The 24,169-nt window shown below is 50.3% G+C and overlaps 1 protein-coding gene across 1 annotated transcript in view; it reads right to left on the reverse strand.

The window, feature by feature from the left end:
- Nucleotides 1–544: 544 nt before the first annotated feature.
- The window catches only part of DCP1B (decapping mRNA 1B), a gene marked incomplete at its 5' end in the record, with an annotated part of 44,949 nt that continues 21,324 nt past the window's right edge, over nucleotides 545–24,169 (reverse strand). Inside the window, 6 exons of the mRNA XM_079714280.1 lie at nucleotides 545–703; nucleotides 2,775–3,023; nucleotides 4,966–5,649; nucleotides 7,142–7,270; nucleotides 12,642–12,783; nucleotides 14,872–14,938. Of these exons, the coding sequence (XP_079570406.1) occupies nucleotides 623–703; nucleotides 2,775–3,023; nucleotides 4,966–5,649; nucleotides 7,142–7,270; nucleotides 12,642–12,783; nucleotides 14,872–14,938 (1,352 nt within the window). The 3' untranslated portion in view covers nucleotides 545–622. The remainder of the gene's footprint in view (nucleotides 704–2,774; nucleotides 3,024–4,965; nucleotides 5,650–7,141; nucleotides 7,271–12,641; nucleotides 12,784–14,871; nucleotides 14,939–24,169) is intronic.

A 24,169-nucleotide genomic window follows, 5' to 3' on the forward strand; every position in this document is an offset into this window, starting at 1 on the left:
TGAAAATGATGAAACGTTCCTTTGGAAGCAGGCAGGCTTCTGCCGGAAGGAGCGGACAGACGCGGTGTTGCTGGAAACCTGGGCCATTTGTGGACCCCTAAACAACTCCCCCGTGGAAGCTGGCGAGAAATACCTTTAGAGATCATTTCCCTTGGAAGGCCCAACGGATGCTTACAAAGGAAAGGTTTACTTTGTCTGGAAGAGGCTGGCGAGGCGCGTCAGTGGTCACGGGCTGACACCGCCACCTGGCGGTCGGCACGTTCTCCGAGTTCCAGAAATAACCGGGGCTGCTAATAAGAAAGAAACCACGTTCCCAGAACAGCCCTTCCCACAGAGAGAGAACTCATCTAGAAATGGCCCAGTACATGTAAGAAAAAATCATTTAAGCTGGGTATTTACCGTGTGATATGAGCAAAGGACTTTTCCTACCCACTCGATTCTTGGTACCAGGTGCACTGAAGAATGTAATGAAAAAAACGCGTGACTGAAAAAAGCCTGAAGCATTTTACTTCATATAATACATACTTTAAAAAAAAGGCAGAAACATTTAGGGAAACAACATTTGACATGAAAGAACCTTGAGCCGGAGGGCCTTGGAGATCAGTCTTAAAATGTTTTGCTTTCACAGAGTCTTTTTCATGGCCGCTTGTGTCATGCTGAAGAGATAAGCTTCGTAGATTATATTTAAGAAGTTGTCGTCATTCTGGAAAACAGAAATCAAAAGCCCCAGGGGGATGTGACTTGGCTGGCAGAAACGAGAGGCCTTCTCTGTCTTGGGGCTGAACTGGCACCTTGATCCTAAGAAGCTCCTCTCCACCTGTGCGTGCTCACAGCGGCTAGTTTTTAAGCTGAAGAGTCAGTGGGGCAGCAGGCCAGGCCAGAAGGGTCAGCTGCCGGTCCTCGGGGGCCAGCCCTGGACACAGCAGGTGCTCGTGGCCTGCAGCTCAGGCGGGCACCAGCCTCGGGGAAGCACGGAGCGGGCCGGCTCCTGAGAAGCCTGGCCTCCTGTGTGGAGAGCCCTGGGGCCCCCGGGAGGCTGCACGGCGAGGACATATCCCAGCTCAGTCCTCTGAGCCTGGCTGGGAGGTCACTGGTGGCTCTGAGAGGCCCCCGAGTTGCCCACAAGGGGTGCCTTCGTTGTTGGGCGTAAGTTAAGCCTTCATTGGCAATGTGCTTGGCTGGTACCCTGCCAGAGCCAGTGCATCTCCACCCCCCTGCACCACCCCCGTTAGCTACGGAAAGCTCTGGCCTTGGCAAGCGGCAGCGGTGAGACTGCGGGCTCTGGGCCCCTCCTGCCACTCTCGGGGCCGAGGGAACCACGGTCCCATCGGTGGTTTTCTCTGTTTCTGATGTTGGAGACGGTTCCCTCCCACCCCGTCCTTTATCGCTCTGGCAATTCACCCGCGTTTCACACTCCCGCTTGGCCTGGAGCCAGGCTACCCTGGCTTTCCTGCAAAGTCTCCGAGCACGAGCCTGTGTCCTAACAGCAGGCAGAGAGCAAAGCTGAATGCCTGAGTGACTCCCAGCAGCTCATGGGGAAGATGCCGTCTAAAGCATGGGGAACGTGAAACGCAGGCCGGGTGGACGGAACGGACATCATATGGTCTGTAACGAGCGTGGTCCAGGGGCCGCTCCAGACTTTAGGGGTCCCCATTACTGCACAGAGATCTTTGGAACAGTGTTATTAAATGGAATAAGCCAGAAAAAATGTGGAGCTTTTTACATTCAAGTTTTTTGTTTATTGCTCACAGAAAAGGAGCTTACAGATGTCCTACCTAAGTCCTCACGAACTTCTCATGAATGGCTTCTAGAAAAGGTGGAAAAGACCCTTATTTATGAATTAGTCAGGGGCGGTCATTTCTCGTCCGTCTTTAGCAGATTGCTACTCTGCTTTCACACTCAGAGATGCTGATTTCTGGCCCCATTCCATTCCTTCTCTCTAAAAGATGTTACCTTTAAAAAAACATTCTTACCCACGGCGACTACGGTCTTTTTGAGTAGGACGAGACACAGCAGAAGTGCTGGCCGCTCACAGGGTCGCCTGACGCCCAAGCAAAGTACCACAAAAACCTTACGGACTGTCTGCGAAAAAGACACCTCAGTACGTGAGCTGAGCTGTCTGTGGTCCGTCTGGGTGAGCGCACTGCACTTTGCAAGGCCTGTCTCGCGTTTGGGCTGGGCTTTGCCGTCTCTCGGCCCCGTCGTGCAGCGGGAAGGGGCGCAGCAGCCAGGCTGCGGCCCCAGCTCTGCTCTTGACTGGCTGGTGACCTCAGGCCAGTCCCTCAGCCTCGGCGTCCTGGTCCCTAACCCCGTGCCCGGCCCAGAGCTCCGTACAGTGTCCTCATCCTTATTACTTCATGGGGGCACGAGGAAGCCACCCCAGCCTGTCCTCACTGGCAGGTTTGTGGTCGTCACAGCCACTCCTGCCGCCCCAGCTGCAGCCTCCCCGAGTAACGGCCTGGACGCTGCCGCGGGCTCAGGGCAGCCCTCCCCTCCGCTCCCCTCTGGCTCCCGATGGCCCCATAGACCTGGGACCCTCCCAGGGGCGGCTTCACCTCCTCCTCTCTGCCGGGTGGCACTTGAGGACTTAGCCCTCCAGATCACAACGCCCAGAGCCACGCTGAGTCTCTGAAACGCACCCAGAAGCGCTGGTCTCGGGGTGAGCTGCTGCAGCGCCCTCTTACGCTTGGGGAGCAGGAAGCGGGCACAGGCACCAGCAGGGCAGCAGCCCGCCGGGAAAGGCCGGTGAGGGGTGGGGGGCGGCGCCTTCCTACCTGGATGTGGTGCAGCAGGGCCTCCTGGAGCTGCGGCTTGGTCAGGGCACTGCCCGGCGTCCTGGGGGGCTCCGGCGTCCGCAGGGGCAGGAGGGGGCCGCTTGGGGGGGCCGCTGGGTCCTGGCTTCCCGGGGGCAAGAGTCCGCTGCCCCTCTCTGGCGGTGGGGCCCAGGGGGGCTGCGCGAACACCAGTGGTGACATGAGCGGAGATGGGCCCACGGCGGGCGGGGCGCGCCGGGGCGAGAGCACCTGCGGGTGGGAAACGGGCCGACGGGCGGGCGGATGAGGGCGGCTCGCGCACGGGGCGGTGCAAAGAGCGCAGAGGACACAGCGGGTTCAGTGTTAACCGTCCAGGGCTGCGGGCGACGGGAGGCCAGCCTCCATCTGCATGCTCCTCCCTCCAGGGCACCGGCGGCCGGCGCCTGCTGTCCTGACTATGCTCCCCACGGCAGGCGAAGCTCGCGCTCTGAGCAGCACCTCCTATCTCTGGCTTCCTGTCATCGCCTGGGACACACGCCAGGACCCCAGCCTTTACGCCGGGGCTGTCCGTCTGTGTCCCTGCCCGGCTGCGGCCCCGAGTTTCCGCCGTGAGGGACCCACCGGCCGCCGCCTGCCCCCTCGCCTGGTGCAGCAGGGCGGGCAGGCGGCGGGGTCACCGTCCACCCCACCTCCTGACTCTCCGTGCTCGGGTCTCGGGGGCAGCCCTGGGGCCACTCCTGCAGGCATGCAGGTGGCCCGTCCGTCTGGGCGGGTCTGTCCGCCTCTCTTGGCCAGCAGGCCTAAAACCAGGGGTCCCAATAGTGTTTCCAGTTGTGCAGGCGACATCTGACCCACCTGACGCTTACAGCCACCTGTCACTTGTCCCCAGCTCAGGTGAGAGGGAAGAGCGCTACTGTTAGCCTCCTGAGGCCCAGGGGCTCATGAGAACAGGCACAGGGCCAGCCGCGAGGAGCTGCTGTGGTTTCAGAAGCTCCCTGGGCGTCGTCTTGGGCACAAAGCAGCCTGGAGGAAGGCGGGTGGTCTGCTTAACTGTCCCCGTGTGCCGTCGCGAGGAGCGGTGGCTTTGCGGGCAGTCAGAAGAGCACCGCGGCCCTGCACCCCGCAAGCACTAGAAGGGGACCTGCCTGCAGAGGCGGATGGCCAACGATTAGCCCCAATTTCCTAGGGTCCAATCTAAATCCGCAGGGGAAAAAGCAGGAGAAGGGGGCAATGTGACAGTGAAGTGAGGATGAGGGCAGGGAACAGCCATGTCTCCAGAGCAGCAGGTACTCAGATCTGAGACTTTCATCAGTAACAGGCAAGAACACTCCGACCCACAGTCTCACATACACGAAGACTGTGCTCCACACGGATGGTCTTTGCTCCAAAAAGTTAGAGATTTCTGAAGCCCTGTCGTAAGCTACTTGCCAAAACACGACAGAGGGATCAACGTCATAAATAGGGAGAACTTCCTAATTTTTAAACCCAATGCATTTTCAGTGAATTTGTACCAATCCAAATGGAAAAAAAAAAAAATCCGTCAGATCTCCGGATGTTACCCACAGGCAGTGAAAAAACGGAAAAGCTTTTGGTTTTCTCCCTGTTCTAAGTTATCAGTGACCACAGAGGACCGTCTTCCCCGGGAGCACAGAACATTTCTGAGAATTACAACACTTCCCTCTCTGGCAACCGGCGTGTGTGTCGCGGGCAGGGAGGGAGCCGTCTGCCTCTCAGGACCCTCATTAAGCTACACGTGCTCAGACAGACAAGGAGGCTGCCCATTCCGGGGTCAGGGGCCTGCTTTCCTGCCGGCCTCAAGTGCCCATGGGCTGTGGCGTCCGCAGGGGCGGCGCACGCAGTCAGTGCTCCTAAGCACGGCCTGGGTCATGAACATGCAATAACTTACTGTGGACCGAAATAACCAGACGAGGTCAGGGGTCTGGCATCCCCGGAATGACTTCAAATGATTTCAGACCCTAGGTTTGCGAGGTCAGAGATTTGGGTTTTTCCCACGGCCACAGCAAACCTCGTCGCTTGAAGGCTTAACTGTAGGAATGAAGCCTCTCTGAAGGGAGGAGCTCCCAGATTGCCGGGCCAAGGCCAGATTCCCTTCCAGGCAGGAGGCGAAGGCGGGACGCGATGCGCGGACCAGACGGGGCTGAGGCCCGCGTCCCCGCGCCCCGGCAGCACCTCCCGGCCGGCAGCCACCTACCTGAAGGAGGGGAGCCTGCTGCTCCGCGCTGGGGGTCTGGTCCCTCCAGGACTCCGGGGGGTTCCGTGCTCGGGCGCTCGGGGTGGCCACGGGGAACTTGGCCGCCAGGGCGGGGCGGCCGGGCGCCGGCCACTGCCGCTCCTGCTGCACCGCCTGGAGCTTCCACAGCAGCTCCCGCGGGGAGACCTCGCCGGGCCCCAGGGGCTGACGGCCGGGCCCAGGGCCGGGCGGCGCTGGCCTTGGGAGTGCCCGGGGCCCGGGGGTCTCGGCCGAGGCGGCTGGTGCCGGCGCCGGCGCGCCGGGGATGCTCTGGAGGTGGTCCGGCGGGTTCTGAGTCCTGGGGGCACCGTGCACGCGGCGGGACACCTCGGGGCCGCGGGGAGACCCTGGCCGGGCGGCGTCTCTACAGGGCCAGCTCTCGGGCAGCTCTGCCAGCGGCTGCAGGTCCGCGCTCCCGACCAGGAGCTTCTGAATGGCGGGACAGAGCTGCTTCTCGGCCGGGGGCGAGCGTCTCCGGGGTTCCTCGTAGGACAGGGAGCGGACGACCCCCTGCCGAATCGGGAGCTTCTCGTGCTGCTGCTGGCGGAGGGTCTTGGGAGGCCCCGCGGCTTCCTGACACGTAGCTTTGTCCTGCTTCCCGAAGAGAGCCGTCAAGGACAGGTGTTGGGGTTCAGGGTCTAAGGTCTGGAACAAATAACCACGTCTGAAAATGGGGCCACATGTAATTTGGTTATATGGGGGGCAGTGAAACATAACTTACCTACCCGATGATTTCTTCTATTTACAAAGAGTCAATTGGAAAGGATGAGGAAGCTTAGTGATAACAGACTCTACACATTGGGGACCTCCTTTTTAATGTCAAAAATGTTCACAGCCTTCTCCCTCCCACCCCCAAGACGGCTGTTGTATGATCAGTATCTGCTGATTCATAAACAGGCACATGATCCCTGCTGGGCCTGGGGTTCACAGGCTGGGGACCACTGTGGCACAAAGCTACAGACACTAAAAGGCAAATAATCTCTTCCACAGGAAGCCCATCTATCCCTGCAAAGTACAGGAAGACACCGAGGACACGTAGAAATGTGAGGATGTCAGAATTCCTGGCAGTATTCCACAGAATTATAGAAACTGAGGGCTGGAAAGGAACCTAAGTCATTTAGTCTAACTTGATCCTTCCAGCTATGTAACAGTAGCGATAACAACCCGTCAGATGCGTTAACACCCCAATCCCTGCCCCCGCTGCGCCGCCGTGGCTGGTAACCAACCCGCTTCCTTCCCGCCCTGTGTCATCTGGCGTCTCCCTGCTGCTTTCTCTCTTGCTGGGCTAAGAAAACATGAGATTCTCCTAAAGTCAACATATTCCGGTTTCTCTCTTAAAATAAAAAATGTCCATGAAAAGCAAACTTATAATAAAAGCTAAAAGATAATTAGAAATGACTTATTTTTTACAAAATTCAATATAAGACTTGCATTAGCCAGTCTTTATGTTTTTGGTGTCCATGTTCATTTTTTGAAATTGATTTAAACCAATTCCCTTTAAAAAAAAACCTTTAGTGAGGAATGACCATAAGAACCAGAAGCAGCCACACTCAGTGATGGGACTTGCAGATTAGCAATTCTGCTAATGCTGGACTCTTCTGAAAAATATATATGCTCACACAGAAACTGCTGTCATGCTTATATCTTAGATGCAAAAACAATGACAAGCCATGGGGTCTAAAGGGGGATTTGACACCAGTCCTTAGACCAGGAATCCCATATACACACACAGCGCCTGGCCCCGGACCTGGCACCACGGGGGCACGTGGGCTGTGGCTCCCTCAGGGGCCGTGGGACACCAGCTTTCCACCCCGGAAGAATACAGCCCGACGTGTAACGGTCCCGTCAGCTCTGACATGATATTAGGTTGCTGTCTTTTTAGAATACATTATCCTCTAAGGAGTTCAAGTCCACAAGGGATTAGCACAGAGTAAGGGAAATGCCAAAAGGAAAAAGTGCAACCCCTTTCTAGGAAGAGTAAATTATTAATAATGACAAAATCTCTACTTTGAAATCTCTCTTTCCTGGATTGACCTTAGGGGACCTGCAGAGCATCGGCCCCGCCTTGACCGTACTCCGGGCCAAGGTCCCTCAGGAGCCCCACAGAGGCCCGGGAAGAGAGCAGAGGCCTGTGCACCTGGCCGGGCCGAGGGCCGCGCTGCTGCTGGCTCCCACTGGGCTTCACTGGAATCGGCTTGATGAGATTGGGGTTGTCGTAGATGGCGGACGAGCTGCTGATCTGTTTGGGCTCAGGACAGGCTTTACACTGAAATGGAAAAAAGAACCTCATTTTTGGTGTAAAAGAAGCTTTAATCTTTTAAAAAGAATGCATCTTCTTGCTGTTTATTTTATCTAGTTGGTACTTAAAAAAAAATAGATCTCCATGTACAAAGGAAAATCCCTTACTCTCCTCTGATATAAGCTACGTTTGAGTGTAAGTCAAATTCAGGTCGAATTTTTCTTAGTTTGCGCAATTCCGTGCCCTAAAGTATTAGGTCGGCCTGCAGGACCTGGAGGCCCTGAGACGCCTGGATGCCTGAAAGGCCGCGGGTCGCTGGGAAGCAGCCGCAGTCTCCTGCTTGCCCTTCTGGGATAAACGGTGGAGGAAGTGCCCCCTCGGTGCCTCGTCGGGGCCGCGGGAGGGTTCTGCGCGCAGCTGGCAGTTGACTGAAGGCTGCAGCACTGCGTCCTCACAGCGACCAGCCCTTTTTAGTCGACAAACCAAAAAGTCAAGCCGACCCAAACCGTTGATTTAAAAATTACTAACATCATCTTTATTTAACAAATGGCTTTTTGCACAAACAGAGTAATTCAAATCCCAGCGTTCGGAGCCGATCGCTACAAATTAGAATTTCACAGAGAAAGAGATGAGAGACAAGCCTCATCCTTTCAAACCCTGAGTCGTTATCACGCATTAATCTAACCAACCATGCGATCACTCACACAGTAGGATTCGTAACAGAGAGGGCACAGCAGTGATGTCTGGGTTTCCCTTGTTGAAACACCAAATAAAACTCACTGTAAAACGCGGCCTTCTGCACTGTGGACTCCGCGGCATTGTTAGTTTCAGCTGCACAGTTGCACCCTTGGGCCAGGACACACCTCACCGTCCCGAGGTGGAGTGGCTGCGAATGCAACCTTGTCCCTGGGGTCCCACGGTTCCCGGTGTGCTTTATGGCTATTGGCTGTATTTTCTGTTCAAGGATGTAGGCGCCTGGGGCTGATCACCACCACGCTCACTTAGGTTTGTAAAGTTAACTGCACAAAGGACTAATTATTTTCGGCCAATAATTTGTATATTTGGCACTAGTCTTGAATGGCACGTGAAATCACTTTATGAGTCATCAAATATCATTTCTAATTCTTCTTAGTTGAATGATGGCTGCAGGACCCACTGGCCTGGATTCTAAGGTGTGGATCACCAACGCCAGACAAGAGTGTAGCCTCATACGGTCACTGATAAAATGTTGGCGTGAAAAGCCTTTACCGCCGGCTGGCCGCGCAGAGAAAGTGGCCACTCGGCTCACTTCCGCGAGCGACCCTGTCTGTGTGCAGGGACCCTGGGTCGCAAACTGCTTCACTGTGTACCCGCTCACGTGGGCCGCAGACAGCTCCCTCCGAGGAAAGTGGCCAGAAGCTGCTTTCTGTGTCACTAGGACGGGCGACCTACCAATGAGGCTTCACTGTCATGTAAAAAGTGCCCAGAACGAAACACCACTGATCTCAACAGTCTGCAGCTCATTTTCCACTTGTTTAAGTTTCTATGCGTCTCTCGACCCAAACACTTTAAACTACTTGGGAAAACATGCAGAGTTGGAGAAAGTATAATGGATTCTTGACACAGTACCCAAGGTCTTAACGTCGTCACATGAGCCCGTTTTATCACACAAACACGTGTGTCCACGAGGGGAGAAGAGTCTGGGGGAAAATACACTAGAAGTGCTAAAAGTAGACATCTTTGAGTGGTAGGATTATGGGTAGTTTTATTTTCTTTCTTTCTTTTTTTTTTTTTTTGCGGTGCACGGGCCTCTCACTGTTGTGGCCTCTCCCGTTGCGGAGCACAGGCTCCGGACGCGCAGGCTCAGCGGCCATGGCTCACGGGCCCAGCCGCTCCGCGGCATGTGGGATCTTCCCGGACTGGGGCACGAACCCGTGTCCCCTGCATCGGCAGGCAGACTCTCAACCACTGCGCCACCAGGGAAGCCCTATTTTCTTTCTTATAGTCTTGAATTTTCTCAGTGAACATCAAAAGACACAGTAATTTCTTTAATTTCATAAATAAGTCAGAACCATAGCTAGAGGACAACTATTCATTCTTGCCTTAGGCCACAAAACACCAAATAGTCTTAAGTACAAAACAGTCCCCTTATTCTTTTCTTTTTCTTTCTGCAGTATCGTTGACTTGCAATGTTGTGTTAGCTTTAGGTGTACAGCAGTGATTCAGTCACACATGTATAAACGTATTCTTCAGAACAGTCCACTTCTGAAGGCTCAGCACGTAGCCCCGCGGCCCAAGACCGCTCTGGCCCGGCTGCTGCCCCCGCTTACCTGCGTCCCAGCCCCGAGCCTAACCGGGAGGAGGAAGCTCAAAGTCACAGCACTGCTACTTCACAGCAGGTTCACAGAAAGTTGTTTCTTCGGGGAGAAAACATAAAATACCGGCCCAAACAAGGTTTTTAAATTACTTTATTAACTGTGCGTAAAAAGTTGTGTCTGCTGTCACCAGGCTTCACTTTATCAATATCATCTTCCACCAGCTCAGAGTGCCTCCTCCTCTTACTTTTTGGAATTTTCACACATTTACGCGGTTTAGAGTTGGAGAGGCCCTCAGAGGTCATTCAGGTGAATACGCATCCAGAGCAGTGAAGTTCTTCTGTAGATGCCTGGTATTCATCATTCTGTCTTTTCTTGAAAACCTCCGCTAACAGGAAATCCACTTCCTCGCAGCAAGAATCCTCAGGAAAGACTGTGTTTCCATGTCCCTCTCCTGCACCTGGGGCCAGGTCCACTCCTGATCCCCACATTGTCTGGCGCGTCCGTATGTGTTGGGAGAGCAGATGACATGGCATAAGGCAAGGATAAAGCAGGGCTTCCTCGCACAAGGGGACTCCTCGGGGGCAAATACACCCGGTGGGCAGATCAGAAAGCACACGAGGGACAAGGAACACGGGAAGTAAGCCTTCAGAGACGTCACCTGTTGCCAGGTAAGTAAGGGAGGGGAGGGCCAGCCTGAGGAGAGGCGGGAAGGCACCTTCAGGAAGCAGCACTGTCACTCCGTTTGGGAGGAATTCCCAATGTCTGCAGGGGCAGCGGAAGCCCAAGGCAGCGAGGCTGGAAGGCTCACCCGAGACCGTGTGGCAGGGCGCTCGGAGGGGCCCGGGGTTTACACTCCGGGTGGTGGGAAACCGAGAAGGATGTGGACCAGGGGTCACTGGACCGTGCAGGTGCTTCTGGACGCGATGTGACGTTACCTGGCCTGTGACTGCAGAAGGAAGAGCCTCTTCTGTTATTTATCACATAGTTGGAGCGATGAACATTATGCATATGACATGTATTTGAATTTATAGAAAAGCAGAGTCTGCACACTGATCAGACCTCTATCTTCCCTTCACGTCAACACTGTCACAACCGAGTTGTTTCGACCTCAACAAGTTTATGCACAGCAGGAGAGGCTGCTGTGAGTGTAACAAATGAGGAAGAACAAAATACATTCTAAAGAGTAACACACTGGTGAGTGCCGTGGAAGGGACAATCAGTTTGAATGAAGAGATCTGGGAAGACTCCACGTAAGAAGTGGCGTTTTTCCTGGGCCTCGAAGGAGATGTAGATTCTGAAGGGCAAACAAAATAGGGAAACACTGCAAGTTGTGGGTACAGTACAAAGTGATGGCCTGAGGCCAGCCCCCAGCACCGGGCACTGGTACGTCTGAGTGTGCGTGAGCTCTGCGTTCAGAGGCTCGGAGAGCAGGGCGTCACCCGCTCTCGCCCCCGGGCCTGGAGACAGAGGCTCAGCAGCCCCGCAGGGCCCCCTGTTGCAGGGGGTGCCTCGTGACGGGCGGGCAGGAAGCAGGACCGAGGGCAGAACCAAGGCTGCAGCCTTCGCCGGGGTCTCTGCACTTCAGGACTGGCGTGTCTGAATCATTTCAGGGGCTCCGGATGACGGGAGTGGCCCTGATAGGACCGGGGCGGAGGACTTTCACCCCGGGGTAGGCGGGCAGACAGGGCTGGGTCTCCCGGTCACAGGCACCCTCCTGGCTAGGCCTCTGGTATCTCCGAGAATTGGCTGGCTGGGGAGGGACAGTCTCTCCCCAGCCAGACTTTCAACAAGTCAAAACATCATAAAATAGAAACAATACAGTGTGTGTGTTTGCGTATGTGTCTGTGTGTTGGGAGGAGGGAGGGAGAAGAAAGAAAATAATTTTTCTTCAGCGTTTGCATTTCTTATCTATACCGGCCACTGTTATTGCCGGCATCACAGAACCTAAGCTCCTCGAGGGCAAAAATGGCACCTTTAAGATGAATCTTCACTGTCCCTGACATAGTACAGTTAGTAAAGTATAATTAAGTCACTGGGACATTTTTTCACGGCTGTTGAAGAATCAAACAAAATAAAAAGCGGATCCAGAGCTTGCTGTTACTGGCCGAAGCTGGGGAGAAAGCACCTGGGTCCGGGCCGTGACAGGGCGGGTGGGTGAAACCGCGCTTTGTTCATATTCGTTCAACAAGCCCTCGGGCGGGCAGCGCTGACCACCTTCGGGACTCACACAGAGATGCCTGCGGGGGTGTCTGTCTCCAGTAGTGCGGCCTCTGGCCCCGCCTCCAAGGCACATGCAGAAGCCTGGCAGGGTGTCCCCGAGGAACCCACGCCGCACACGGCCTTTCTGACTGCTTCCTGGTGTCATTTAACTTGTTTTCTACCTGCCCTGTTCCCCTCCCCTGTCATTTTCTGTTAGCGCTCAAGACTTAGGCTCAGGATCAGCTCTTGTGGCAGGAACACTTCCAGGCGTGCCGCGTACTCGACGTTCAGCCGCGGTGCGCGGCCGCCCGACCCGCCCGTGGTCAGGTTTCCGTCCGCCTTTCTCACAGCACGAGCATTACGGATGATCCGTGCCTGACTCAGTTACTCCACCAGGGCTTTAGGCTCTGTCATTCCGTCCACATTTAACAGCTGGAGCTCTGTGGTGGAGAAGGCCTTTCCCGCATCAACCTGGATTATCCGGTGCCCCTGGCCAGGCAGGATAAATGCTTAATTCTTTCCACCGACCGCCGATTTTCAGAGGAAGGGGGTTGGATGTCCTTCCTACTGCTAGTGCCCTAGTACCACCAAGGAGAGCCATGATTATTCCACACAGGTTGTGTTCATTTCTTGTTAATTTTATCCCAAAGAATTTTATATCAATTTGTTGCTACTGTCAATGGGGTCTTCTTATTGGAGGCTATTTGTATATACGAAGGTTACTGATTTCCCGGGCTGCCTTTGAATCCACTTAAAGGCAAACAGTCTACAGCCTACTAAAAGCCAATAAAGATTGTATTTCTCCTGCACTTTTGTCTGACGGAAGGCACGGCACCAAGTCCGTCTCAGGGCGCAGGTCCCCACGCGGAGTTTAAGTCTGCATCGCAGGAGACAAGACTCACCTTTGCGTATTCGTCTCTGGCCTTGGTGAGCATCCGTAAGATGTCCACCTCCTTGCGCTCTCCCGAGCCGAGGCCCACGGGGGACGCTCCCACTGCCGCCCCCGCTCCATGGTGCGCTTTCAACTGTTCGTACTGAGTGAGGCTAGAAAATAGGAAGGGAAATCCACACCAGAAAAGCCAACTCAACACAACCGGTTTTGGAAACCATCCAGTTCTCACCCAGTTGTTTTTATCTTGTTATAATCACGTTAGAAATAAGACTGCTGGAACTGAAAGAAGAAAAATGGGAGTTGAGGTCCTGAGTACACTGACCACACGTACACCTCTAGAGAGGGGAGGGCCACCCTCGCCCGGGCCTGTTTTGTACGGAAAGTTAATGACGCATGGCCTGTGGCAGCTGTCACACAGCCAGGGCAGGGCTGAGCAGCTGGGATGGAGACCGGTCGGCCTTGCAAGGCCGAAAGTATTCACTGCTGGTCTTTCTCAGAAGAAGTTTGCCAACTCCACACTGAGGGCAGTAGAAAGGAGTCGTGTGTTGCTGAGGAAACCCAATTTAGGGTTCTCAAACGCTGGGCAAACCGCACGGCAAATCGGGCGTCTGCCCCTGGTTCCAAAGGGCCTTGAAGGCAAAGCGTGGCTGATTCCAGCCCCTCGAATCCTGTGGTTTAGAAACACAGCGAAGATCCCACCCCAGGAGAGGGGTACGAAAACACAGCAGTGAGCAGCGCCTTCTGCTTTCCTGAACACAACACAGAAGGGAGGCCAGGTCGCTCCTCCGTGCTACAGCGCGGCTGAGAGGAGTACCGCTCCCTGCGTGGGCTCTGACTGCAGTTCACGCTCCTTCATCATTGCCGCGACGTTTACGGGGAAGGAGACCCGAGGGCTCAGTGAGAGGTTCAGTTCTAAGTGAGGACAGGCAGGGAATCCACACACATTGGCGGCTTGTCGCTCACCAGTGATCAGTTCCCAGCCCCAGCTGTGAAGGAATCACCGGGGAATCTGACAGTCTTTACGCGGCCTCTTGGCTGGGCAACAGGGTGTTTTTTAATCTGCATGAGATCCTGCTATTATCATCCACTGCACAGTTTACAATAACATGGGTGTTCTAGGAACTCGCTGTTATGGTGGTAAATACTAGTGTGAACACACTTAATCACCACCTGCAGCTTGAGCCGCTTACCTAAACTTGGCTCTCACAAGCTAGGCTTTTCAGAAATCAGTCTTATTTATAAAAAAGTACTCCCCACATTCCATATTTTGGGGTCACTTTTTAGCCATTTCCTTGACCCAGGATTTAAAATTGAAAAATGGTTCTTTTGCAGACGGAGCTGCTCTGTCGAATCCGCGCTGGCGGCAGCCAGACCCTGTGTTCGGCCGAGTCCAGCCCTGGGTCAGATCCAGCACGTGCAGGAAACTCATTTCCTTCTGAGGCTCTAAACCATCTGCATAAGTGCAGGGAAATAACTGCCTCCCAGTGAGCAGGCCTGGGGCTCAAGAACCGGTGAAAGGGGTTGATGGATCCCAGAGGAGACAGCATGCTGACCCGGGCCTCCTCTCAGGGTCCTCAGGGGAGCAAGAGCAGGACAGGCAGACAGTCATTTCAGTTTCCCCCAGTGCAGACTGGGATGAATCACAAGGCCTCGTGAGATTAACAAAAAAAGAGACTAGTGACGAGAGAGAGACAGAGAGAGGGGCTGTCTACTGCTCACTAAATTAGTGTTAGCTCAGATACTCCCAAAGGAACTGAAAATACAGACTCTCCGAAGCCCTCGCAGGGTCGGAAGGGAGGGAGGTCTGAACCCCACGGGCAGACTTCAGGGCGGGAAGGATGTGTGCACCCCAGAGAATGTGGGGCAGCCTTTTAGAAGGGCTCTGAATGTTCTCTTCACTGAGATACACTGGTAACTTTTCAAGGGAAAAAGCTGCTCATTTACAAAGGAGGATAATATTAAGGTAAACTGCCATCTGGAAAAATTCATATTATAGATTCTTCACACGTGCAGAAAAAAATGAGGGGAACCCTTCTGCATAATAAATCTTACCTAGTGGAAATGTAAAACATTGTCATTTATGTTTATTTTTCATTTATTAAGTAATAGTGAATGTGTTCCTAACCACGGTGAAAAGGACTGCTGTCAGAGACGTGCTCTGTTTAGATTACAGTGTAGCTACGTACACTTAGAAATACAAAGCACCGGGTCCTGACAAATACTCAGCCCGCAGCACTTACTTTTTCATAAGCTCTGCAATTCTTTGGCATTCTTCCTTGTCGTAAAACCAAATTCCATAAATGGACACTGCAAAAAACACATCAAACCAATTATGAGCATCTTCAAAACTACAAAATGGAAAGAAATTCACTTTCTATCTTGAGGCAAATACATACTTCTTGGATAACTGAAACCAGTCATTGGAGTTCAAGCTTGAAAACCTCGCACTGGGGCTTTTTAGGCCCACAGAGAACACACACATGTGCACACACATACACGCACACACAGACACACACTGAAGTATGTTGTCCTTAAAAATACAGCACCTGAACACAACAGGCACGTGGAGAATGCTTCTTAAATGGATGAACAGACTGAAAACGAGCCTCGACTCTAAGCTCCAGCTCTGAAACATCACTGCCGCCAGAGGCCCGGCACACACTCACACACACTCCATCTTCTTTGTTAAGTATCGGAAACCTGAAGCACAAATTAGGCCTGGAAGCCTCCCTCCCTTCCCTTTCTCCCAGGAAGGTGTTAGTAACTGAAAGATTGGCTTTGAAAGCCCTAAGTGAGGTCACGGTGCAGGAAAAACAAAAGTCAGTGATAAATCTCTGACTCCAAAGTGTCTGCACGTAATATTTACAACTGTTGAAAGATAAGGTACAACTCTGACTGAATGATTTAGTAGTGAAAGAACAATGTGGCATAATATAGCTGCTATTGATTCATTTAACAATTTTCAAACAAATTGTATACCTTAATATGTGCCTGTCTAGGTCATTTTTATAGCAAAGGCTAAACAGGTCCAAAATACATTTATAACTATCTAGTTGAGGATCTGGTGGTATTAATTATATAAATAATACACTAACTATATATACATGTTAAAAAAAACTTCACTGAAATAGCTGCCATGTTATGGTAGGGTGATGAAAACCAACATATTTTTAAAAGAAATTATTTTAAAATTTTAAACTTACAAAATATTTAATTATATGAATATAATTTGGTCATTAAAACAGCTGTGATATTTTGACAACTTTTCCCCCCACTCACCTGACCAATGACTCGGTGGGCGTTTCTGCTTCTTGTTAGTCAAGATTCAGAAATCAAAGGGTACAGGAGATGTCGTTTTAGTGCTGTGTTAAGGAGATGTCTTTAAAAGGACCCTATAAATTTGAACTGTCAACTTGCCAAAAGGGGGCAATGGCGTCAACTTCTTGTGTGATTCGTGCACCAGGAAACTTTATCTTACCTGCGTGTGCAAGGGGGGGCAGTTGATGGAACCATTGTGTCCTCTTAGAAATACACACACATACTCCTCTTTGATACATGGATACTCTGGAGAAAAGAACGTCTGAGTTCTAAAGCCTATGCGCTGAGAGCCTTAATATCAAAAAGAAATTCTTTCATCTCAAGATCATTAAGCGAGTCTCTGAGAACTTGATTCCAGGCTGTTCCCGGTCCATCAACCCTAATCCCCAGCGACAGCTGCCCCAACAGCTTCCCACACGCCGACCCACCTGCTCTGTGCTCCCCTGAGCGAGAGTGGATCGGATCACCGACATTCTGCGACTAAAAAATCCGAAGACGTTGTATGTTTTGGAGGCTTTAATCCTCGTTACAAAACCAGGATCCTGCTCTATTCCTTGGTTAGAGTGAAAACTTCCTTTCCTTGGAGATGGAACTTCCCAAAACTATCAAAGCAGGAAAGAGGTAACAGGGGAGAGAAACACCCGACTAAGAAATTCGAAGCCCAGTAGCAGGGGAAGAACAGCCATTTGTGTCTCTTCAGTAGAACATATAAGTAGAAATATTTTGGGTGCCATTTTGGGGGGATGTTACACATTTGTGGCATTTGACATAAGGAACTAGGTTCTCATAAGGACTGGATGCCAAGGAAACTGTTGATATAAATAGAAAAGCGGTTTGACGATGTTATTACTACGAGAAAACTGAAATGCAGATGGAGGGGGAAGATGCTGTGAACACATCTTTCAGATGTTGAAGGGGAGGACGGGAAGGCTGGCTCTGAAGCCTCACGGAGACGTTGTGGCGATTTCCTTAGGACCTGACCATTTACCTCTAAAGCAACGTGACTTTAAGATTAAAATGGGGTCATTTGAAACAGTTCTTTTCACCCCAGTTAATATGCAGTTTGAATGTACAATTTAAGTAGTCAAGGAGGAGAAACAGATTTACCAACAGTCCTGGCTCCTGAGAGCAAGGCAAGATAACGAGTAGAACTGGGCCTAACTTTTTCTCCTTAAAATAGTTTCACAGAGAGAGCCACATTCCACCGCAGCTCCCGCCTCTCAGGCGCACGTTTCCAGCCGGGACAAGCCTATCTCTGTCCTGAACGAGGGGCACTGGAGCAGCTGGTGGTGGCCCATGCAAACCAGAGCCTGTCACCGTCAGGGAGGTGAGGAGCCGATGGGCAGACAGAACCCTCACGTCTCACCCCCAGTTCTCCTGGGCGGCCACAGGGCGAGGCCGGCCTGTGCGGGCAGCGGGCGCCGCAGGGAAGAAAGAAGACGGCCAGGTTGAAAAGGACCGGAGAAGGTGGTGTGGTTCTGGCATTCTCAAACTTGGAGTGATCGCCCTCACCTGACACGAGGCACAGCCTCGCGGGGCACCGAGACGGGACCAGTAGAGATGCTCTGAGTGCTCTGGGACCCGCCATGCTGCGAGCCTTCCTCCCACCCACCACGCCTGGGTACCGGCCGCTGCCCAGCCGCCCCGCCGAGGTCCAGGTGGGCTTTAAGGGCACTGTGGTGCATGAGGCTCAGCTCAGCTGTTCCTACATCACTCTTGGAGGTAAGAAACCCCACCGTGGAGCAAAGAATAGGAAGACCCTGAACCGCCTAATGATGCCCACATGAGACTCCCCACGCTAAGACACGTTTGGGGGCAATCTTCTTCCTGTTGATGAACACAGGACTTCACTAGCAGAGCTGTGAAATTCTGCCTAAAATTGCCCTGTCCTGGTTTATGTCATGCTTTGGAGATTTGGGGTTGAAAAAAGCAATGTTTGAGGCAACAGGCAGTGTACCGTTGCCTGGTCATACCTGTGAAAACCCCATCTATTAACATCTTCTATTTTCCTCTTAATTCTGCAAGAAAGATTAGGAAAGCAAAATTTCCATGTTAGATTTCATGTCTGAATATTGTAGGTACAAAAGACATGAAAGAGAGCAAGCTGATGGTATTCAATACAAATATTTTCTTCTTTTTTAATGTCTCTAGCAGCAAAATCCAAAGTTGATCAAATTTTAAGAGGCTAGTTGAGAGGGTCACAGAGGGAACGGCAAATGTCCTTGATGCGCCTTCATTAGGAAACCTCTGATTCTTGTTAGCATGCTGCGTGAGTTCATTCTGGAAGTTCTCTGGGGATTTACCTCTCTAGTTTATGTTTTAACAAATATTTCTATAAATCTGTTAAGACATTTGTCATTTGTTCCATATTTGACTTCAAATACGTTTCAACTCCAAATCATGAAGGTGGCTTGCAATCTTTTCTTAAAAAAAATTATTTATTTTATTTATTTATTTTTGGCTGCGTTGGGTCTTCGTTGCTGTGCACGGGCTTTCTCTAGTTGTGGCAAGCGGGGGCTACTCTTCGTTGCGGTGCGCGGGCTTCTCATTGCGGTGGCTTCTCTTGTTGCAGAGCATGGGCTCTATGTGTGCGGGCTTCAGCAGTTGCAGCACACAGGTGCAGCAGTCGTGGCTCGCGGGCTCTAGAGCACAGGCTCAGTACTTGTGGCACACGGGCTCTAGAGCACAGGCTCAGTACTTGTGGCACACGGGCTTAGTTGCTCCGCAGCATGTGGGATCTTCCCGGACCAGGGCTCGAACCCGTGTCCTCTGTATTGGCAGGCGGATTCTTAACCACTGCACCACCAGGGACGCCCCGGCTTGCAATCTTTTAACGATACTCATGCTACTATTTGTGCAACTTTAAAATACAAGGCCTATAGCCATACAGTTAGGAAGCAGATAAGACATAACTGCGTAGGTGAAGTTACGTAGGCAGGATAAGGGTGTCTGACTCGGTAATGCTCTCCTCCCCGCTCCCCAACCCACCCCGCCCTCACTCTCTTTAAAAATAATCTCAGTAATTTCTCTCAGAAGGATAGGAAATATATTTTTTTTAGCCAGTAGGCAGCAAAGAAGGCATTTAAGTTCTCTCTTTTCACTAGGAAAGCCATGGAAACCTGGCAGTGTAAATTACACAAACCTCTTCTGGGCACTTAAGGATAAGCCAAAAATCTCCAAATTCCTTCAAACCCCATTCTTTTCATGAAGTCTTTCTCAAATGAGTGGAATAATAATCCCAGTGGAAGGACCAAGAACATCTGATCATACGTTTGGTGTAGACACTTGTTGTTGAGACTCTGCTCGAATACAGAATTCCTTGTACCATTTACCCTGTCCCAGTTTTTGTAGCTCAACCCCACGGATGGTGACTGGTGACTGGCATTTGGTTGTAAGCACACACACACAGCTACTATCCTATCGCAAGATAGTTCAGCAATTAGAAAGTGAAAGGCATGAAATATCAGAGCTGGAGGTTAGGCGCAGGTGTGCGGTTCAAACACTTTCTTCATTAGTGAGGAAGGTGGTCTCTCTCTCATGGCCACAGTCATGTTTCCTGGTTCAATCTGTTTCCATAAAATACGCCCCTCCCCCAGCCTTACAAACGAAATACATAAAGCATGAAAACAATTTTCATGTCTGAATGATGTGTATGTAGGCTTGGTTATAAGAGATTCGAATCCATCTTGTTTACCCTAAGGTTCATGTGAACTCTCAAAGGGTCCCAAGGAAGGAGGGAAGGGAGGGAGGGAGGGAGGAGGAAGGGCACGCGAGAAGCGCGGTACCTGAGGGTGGGGGATGCGAGGCCAGCTTTGGCATCCACAGCCGGGAGGGAAACAGGCTGCGCTTGGCTGCTCTGTGCTGACCCGGACTTCTACCCCGTCCATTCGGAACGCTTTGCACTAAAAATGCATTCCTCCGGCACGTTCTTTAATGCCTTTAAAGTAACGTTCTTTCATTCACCTCTGCCTCAGCGTCACTGACCAAACACGGACACGATCTTGTAAAACAAAACCTTCGCTGGCCCCCGAGAGTCTACATAGCACTGTTATCTTTGGCCCCTGGTCTGGTTCTTTTCATGTGACATAGTTTAACTGCACCTCACAAATCAGTGGTCCCATGATCTCCAAATACTGGAAGGTTCACAGCAGATGGGAAGCAGCTTCTCTTTTACGCGTGACTAATACTCATGAACATTTTGAGGGAAACAGTAGAAAACCTAAACAAATACTGTGAAGTAAGAACAGCCTCCCTCTGGCTAAATAAATTAACTTCCTTACAAAGTTAATGCCATAAACAATGACAACAGAAGCAGCCTCTGTACTAGAGCATTGCACTAATTTGGATCAAATTAATATTAATCTCCAACTATAAATGAGAATTTACTATCTCCAAAGAAAAAGATGGATTTATCTTTCAAAAAAGTTTTCATTTCTAACAAATGCATGTTATGTCAGTAGACCTTTCAAGTCTCCACAGAGGGCTTTATCCTCCCAAAATGGAAATCTTAAAGTCTGCTACTGCCCTCAGGTTCATGAAAGGTCACGTGGGATCTTCTCCATTATATACTAACTCCCTAATTTTATTTATTTCAGGGGAAAGTTGCTTTAGTCTCGGAGATTTAACAGTGTGAATAAACATTAAAAAAAATTAGGAAGCAGAAAAAGTCGCAGGTAATAATAAAAATAAATAGGAACAACGCCGTTGCAGGGGACACGGGTTCATGCCCGGGTCCGGGAAGATCCCACATGCCGCGGAGCAACTAAGCCCGTGAGCCATGGCCACTGAGCCTGCGCGTCCGGAGCCTGTGCTCCGCAACGGGAGAGGCCACAGCAGTGAGAGGCCCGCGTACTGCAAAAAAAAAAAAAAAAAAGGAACAACTGATTCTGTTTTCTTGGCCATTTAAACTTATATTTTCATTTGTCCATATCTTGCTGGTTAATCCCCAAATCTCCCAGGAGTCAAATAAGAAGCGTGGGCTCCTGAGGTGTCTTCCCTCCCTGAGTCCTTGTCCTTCAAGACTCCTCTAGGGGGAAACAGTCTCAAGTGTTTCTTTGCTCCCATAGTTTTTCACACATCCTTGGACTTAAAAAAAAAAAAAAAAAGCATATGTCATAATTAAGTGTTTGCCGAACTGCTCCCCCACTAGACCTGAGCTCCTGGAGGGCGGGACTTGAATGCATAATGACCAGCATGTGGCACATTCAACAGGTATTTGCTGAGTTGAGCTGGAATCCAAGACGTCAAGATCTTGTACCATCTTACATGATGGCTGCCACTATTCTGGCTTAACTAAACGTCACAGTCTAGACGTGCCAGGTCCTCCCCAGGGACCGACTACAACTTACCCGGGGCTCGCAGCACAGGGTTTCCTCACATCCTCCCTTTTATTCTCCTGATCTCACTCAGAATTTATTTTGCTTCAAACATCTGATAATCTTAGGCATAAGTTATGTTGATGGGATTTTGTCATCAGTTCCCTAGGACGGTATATTCTATTGATCCAGCACTGCGTGGGCACTGATGTTCTCATTTTCTGTGTGTTTATTATTATAACAATGCTACCATAGACCAGTCTTCCTGATGGACTACCTGTCAGGGACCAGCAGCTAAGAGCTCAAAGAATGCAATTAATCTGCAAAAATCACATGCGTTTCTCTTCAGAGTATGAGTAACAGTACTTGGATCTGGCAGAAAACACACTTATTCATATTCCGGTCATGTCTGATGATAGTACTCTGAAACTTCCATATACAAGTACCTAAATTATCTTAAAAACATAAGACTGATATGCAATGTCAATTATTCCAGCAACACACTGAAAATGTGTTACCTGGAGTGAATCTCAATATAGCAAAATAAGTCTTGCCTCAGAGAATTATATGTTTAACGTAAACATAAAACAGAGTATTTCTATAGGTCAAAAACTTGTTCCAGTGAAAAACAGACTTCCTCATATTTGAATCAGATTATTTAATCAAGTGTTTACTAGTTATAGGAACAGCTTCGCTGAAGTACACTAACTATAAAAATACATGATTACTGAAAAATTTCTAAGATTTTACGTGGCGGTGGTTTAGCAAAAGGGACCCTAATGCTACTTTGTGATTGGGAGAAAGTGAGCCAGAGTTTCTGTACTTTTTTCATTTCGACCTTAACCTATAATTGTGGAAGTAGCAGACTCCACTTTTCCCAAAGGCCTTTCCGTTATAAATAGTTGAATCATGGTTTGGTTCTACTATTAAATTAGAGCCCTAAGGCTGAAGAGAGGATAATTCTAACACCAGTTCTTGCCTAAAATTGTTTTCTTTCTCCAAAACCCATAAGAACATGAAAAAATTATAATTTGTCTTTCTGTGGGTTAAGAAGTAATAACCCAATAGTTTTAAATCGATTATTTGAAACTACTAAGTGATTTCTGGACAAAAATCAGTAACATAAAAAATAGACTCTAAGAGACCAGACACGAACACTCGATGTAGCCACACGCAGGGCACTGTGTTAGGGAAACTAAAAGATGCTTCACTCGTTAAGCATTTCAGAAAATGTTTGGAATCCAGTTTTTCTCTGCCAAGATTTAGACTTCCAGCATGTCAAGCTGGGCTCTCAAAAGCAAATGATAAAATACAGTCATCTCCAAGCCACAAATGAAGTGCATGAATCCAAATAGCATTACTATGCAGATGTTTCCTCGGTAAAGTCGAGAACGTTAAGTCTCTATGGTTCAGGATGAAATAAAAGCGACCTCTCCTTAATTTCACTCTCACGTGTTGTTTGTACATCACCTTATGTGACGCTGTCACATGGTCCTCCTCATCTGTGCATGCCAGATCGCTAAGTTAAGTAAGTTCCGAGATGACAGCTTTTCCCCGTTAAATCTGTGTGAAGGTCCTATCTGCAGTGAGTCCCCTAACCCTAAAGGATGACGTGTGAAGGCCGTGTGGACTGGGCGGTCAGGGCGAGAGCAGCACTGTGGACCCGGATAGCGTGTGTGCTCCAAGGAGCTGTCAGGTGTCACAACGCAACACACAGAAAAACAAAAACCCAAAGTGAGAGTTTGCTTTCCATGAGGCTTTTCAGAGCCTTCTTGAATTGCCAGAATGCCAGTTCTTTAGATAAACAGTCTCCTTTAGAGTTTAGATCTCTTCCTTTCAGCATGAGCTGAATACTGATGAGAGAACAAAAAAGCAATTCTGGGTTTAAGGTCAGAGTGACGGGTGTCATCACTCACGTCCCCGCAGATGTGCAGCCCTTTATCACATATGAAAACACATCAGCTCCTGAGCAATGGTTTGTAGAAAATAGGTCAATTTTTCAGTTAGAATGGCAGAGGAGGCTTACAGACACAGATTCGGTGACCACAGTATAATTTTAAAATTCCTTCTTTCTAAGAAGCACAGACTGAGGTGGTAGAGTGTCCTTGAAGGCCGCCCCTAGCCGCTGCTCTGACACACAGGAACCAGCCTGCTGATCAGGCACAGGTCACCTATTCTGATTAGGGTGAAATGTGAAATTCCTTGTTTCCCACCCCACACCCATGTGATCTAAAGGAGTTTGAGGATCTTGTCTCCCTGGGCAGGTCCTGAACTGAAGGACACTCCGTTGTTATGCCTGCAAATACTAAGATTCTGTCTAGTAAGAGGGTCAAGTATTTTTAGCCATATACAATTACTTTTAAGATATTTTTGGACTCTAGGAGGGCTTCAGGAGTTCAATCTACAAACCCTAAAATTGTATGTGAAATGGTGTGCACATGTGCAGACAGACTTTTTGGAGGTGGGGCGGTACAAAGCATAGCCCCCCCAGAACAATGCCTGGCACACAGCAGGCAAAGAAGACGTATTTGAGGGAGGGGGGAAGGGGGGTAGGCAGGCAGGAGGCTTATCAGATTCTCAAAGGGGTTTGTGACCCCAAAAGGTTAAGAACGACTATTTGAGGCTATCAACATACCAGCAAATATCTCGAAATAGAAAAATAAACTCGCAATTATCTGTGGGCAGATAACTTGGCTTTCATTTCCTTAGTAATAAATTTACACAGGGGACACTTTTAACCTTTCAAATTGCTTTTGTAATAATTGCTTGAACTGATTCCAAGGTTAAGATAACAGAGGATAAAGTCTCAGGGTCTTAGAATTTGTTGGACTGGAAGAGCTTTTACTCCTCCCGGCGGCCTGAAGCCAAGGAGAGGGTGACAGCACAGGGAACCCTGCACGTCCTC

The sequence above is a fragment of the Hyperoodon ampullatus genome (genome assembly GCF_949752795.1).
Source record: "Hyperoodon ampullatus genome assembly, chromosome: 11".
NCBI lineage: Eukaryota > Metazoa > Chordata > Mammalia > Artiodactyla > Ziphiidae > Hyperoodon > Hyperoodon ampullatus.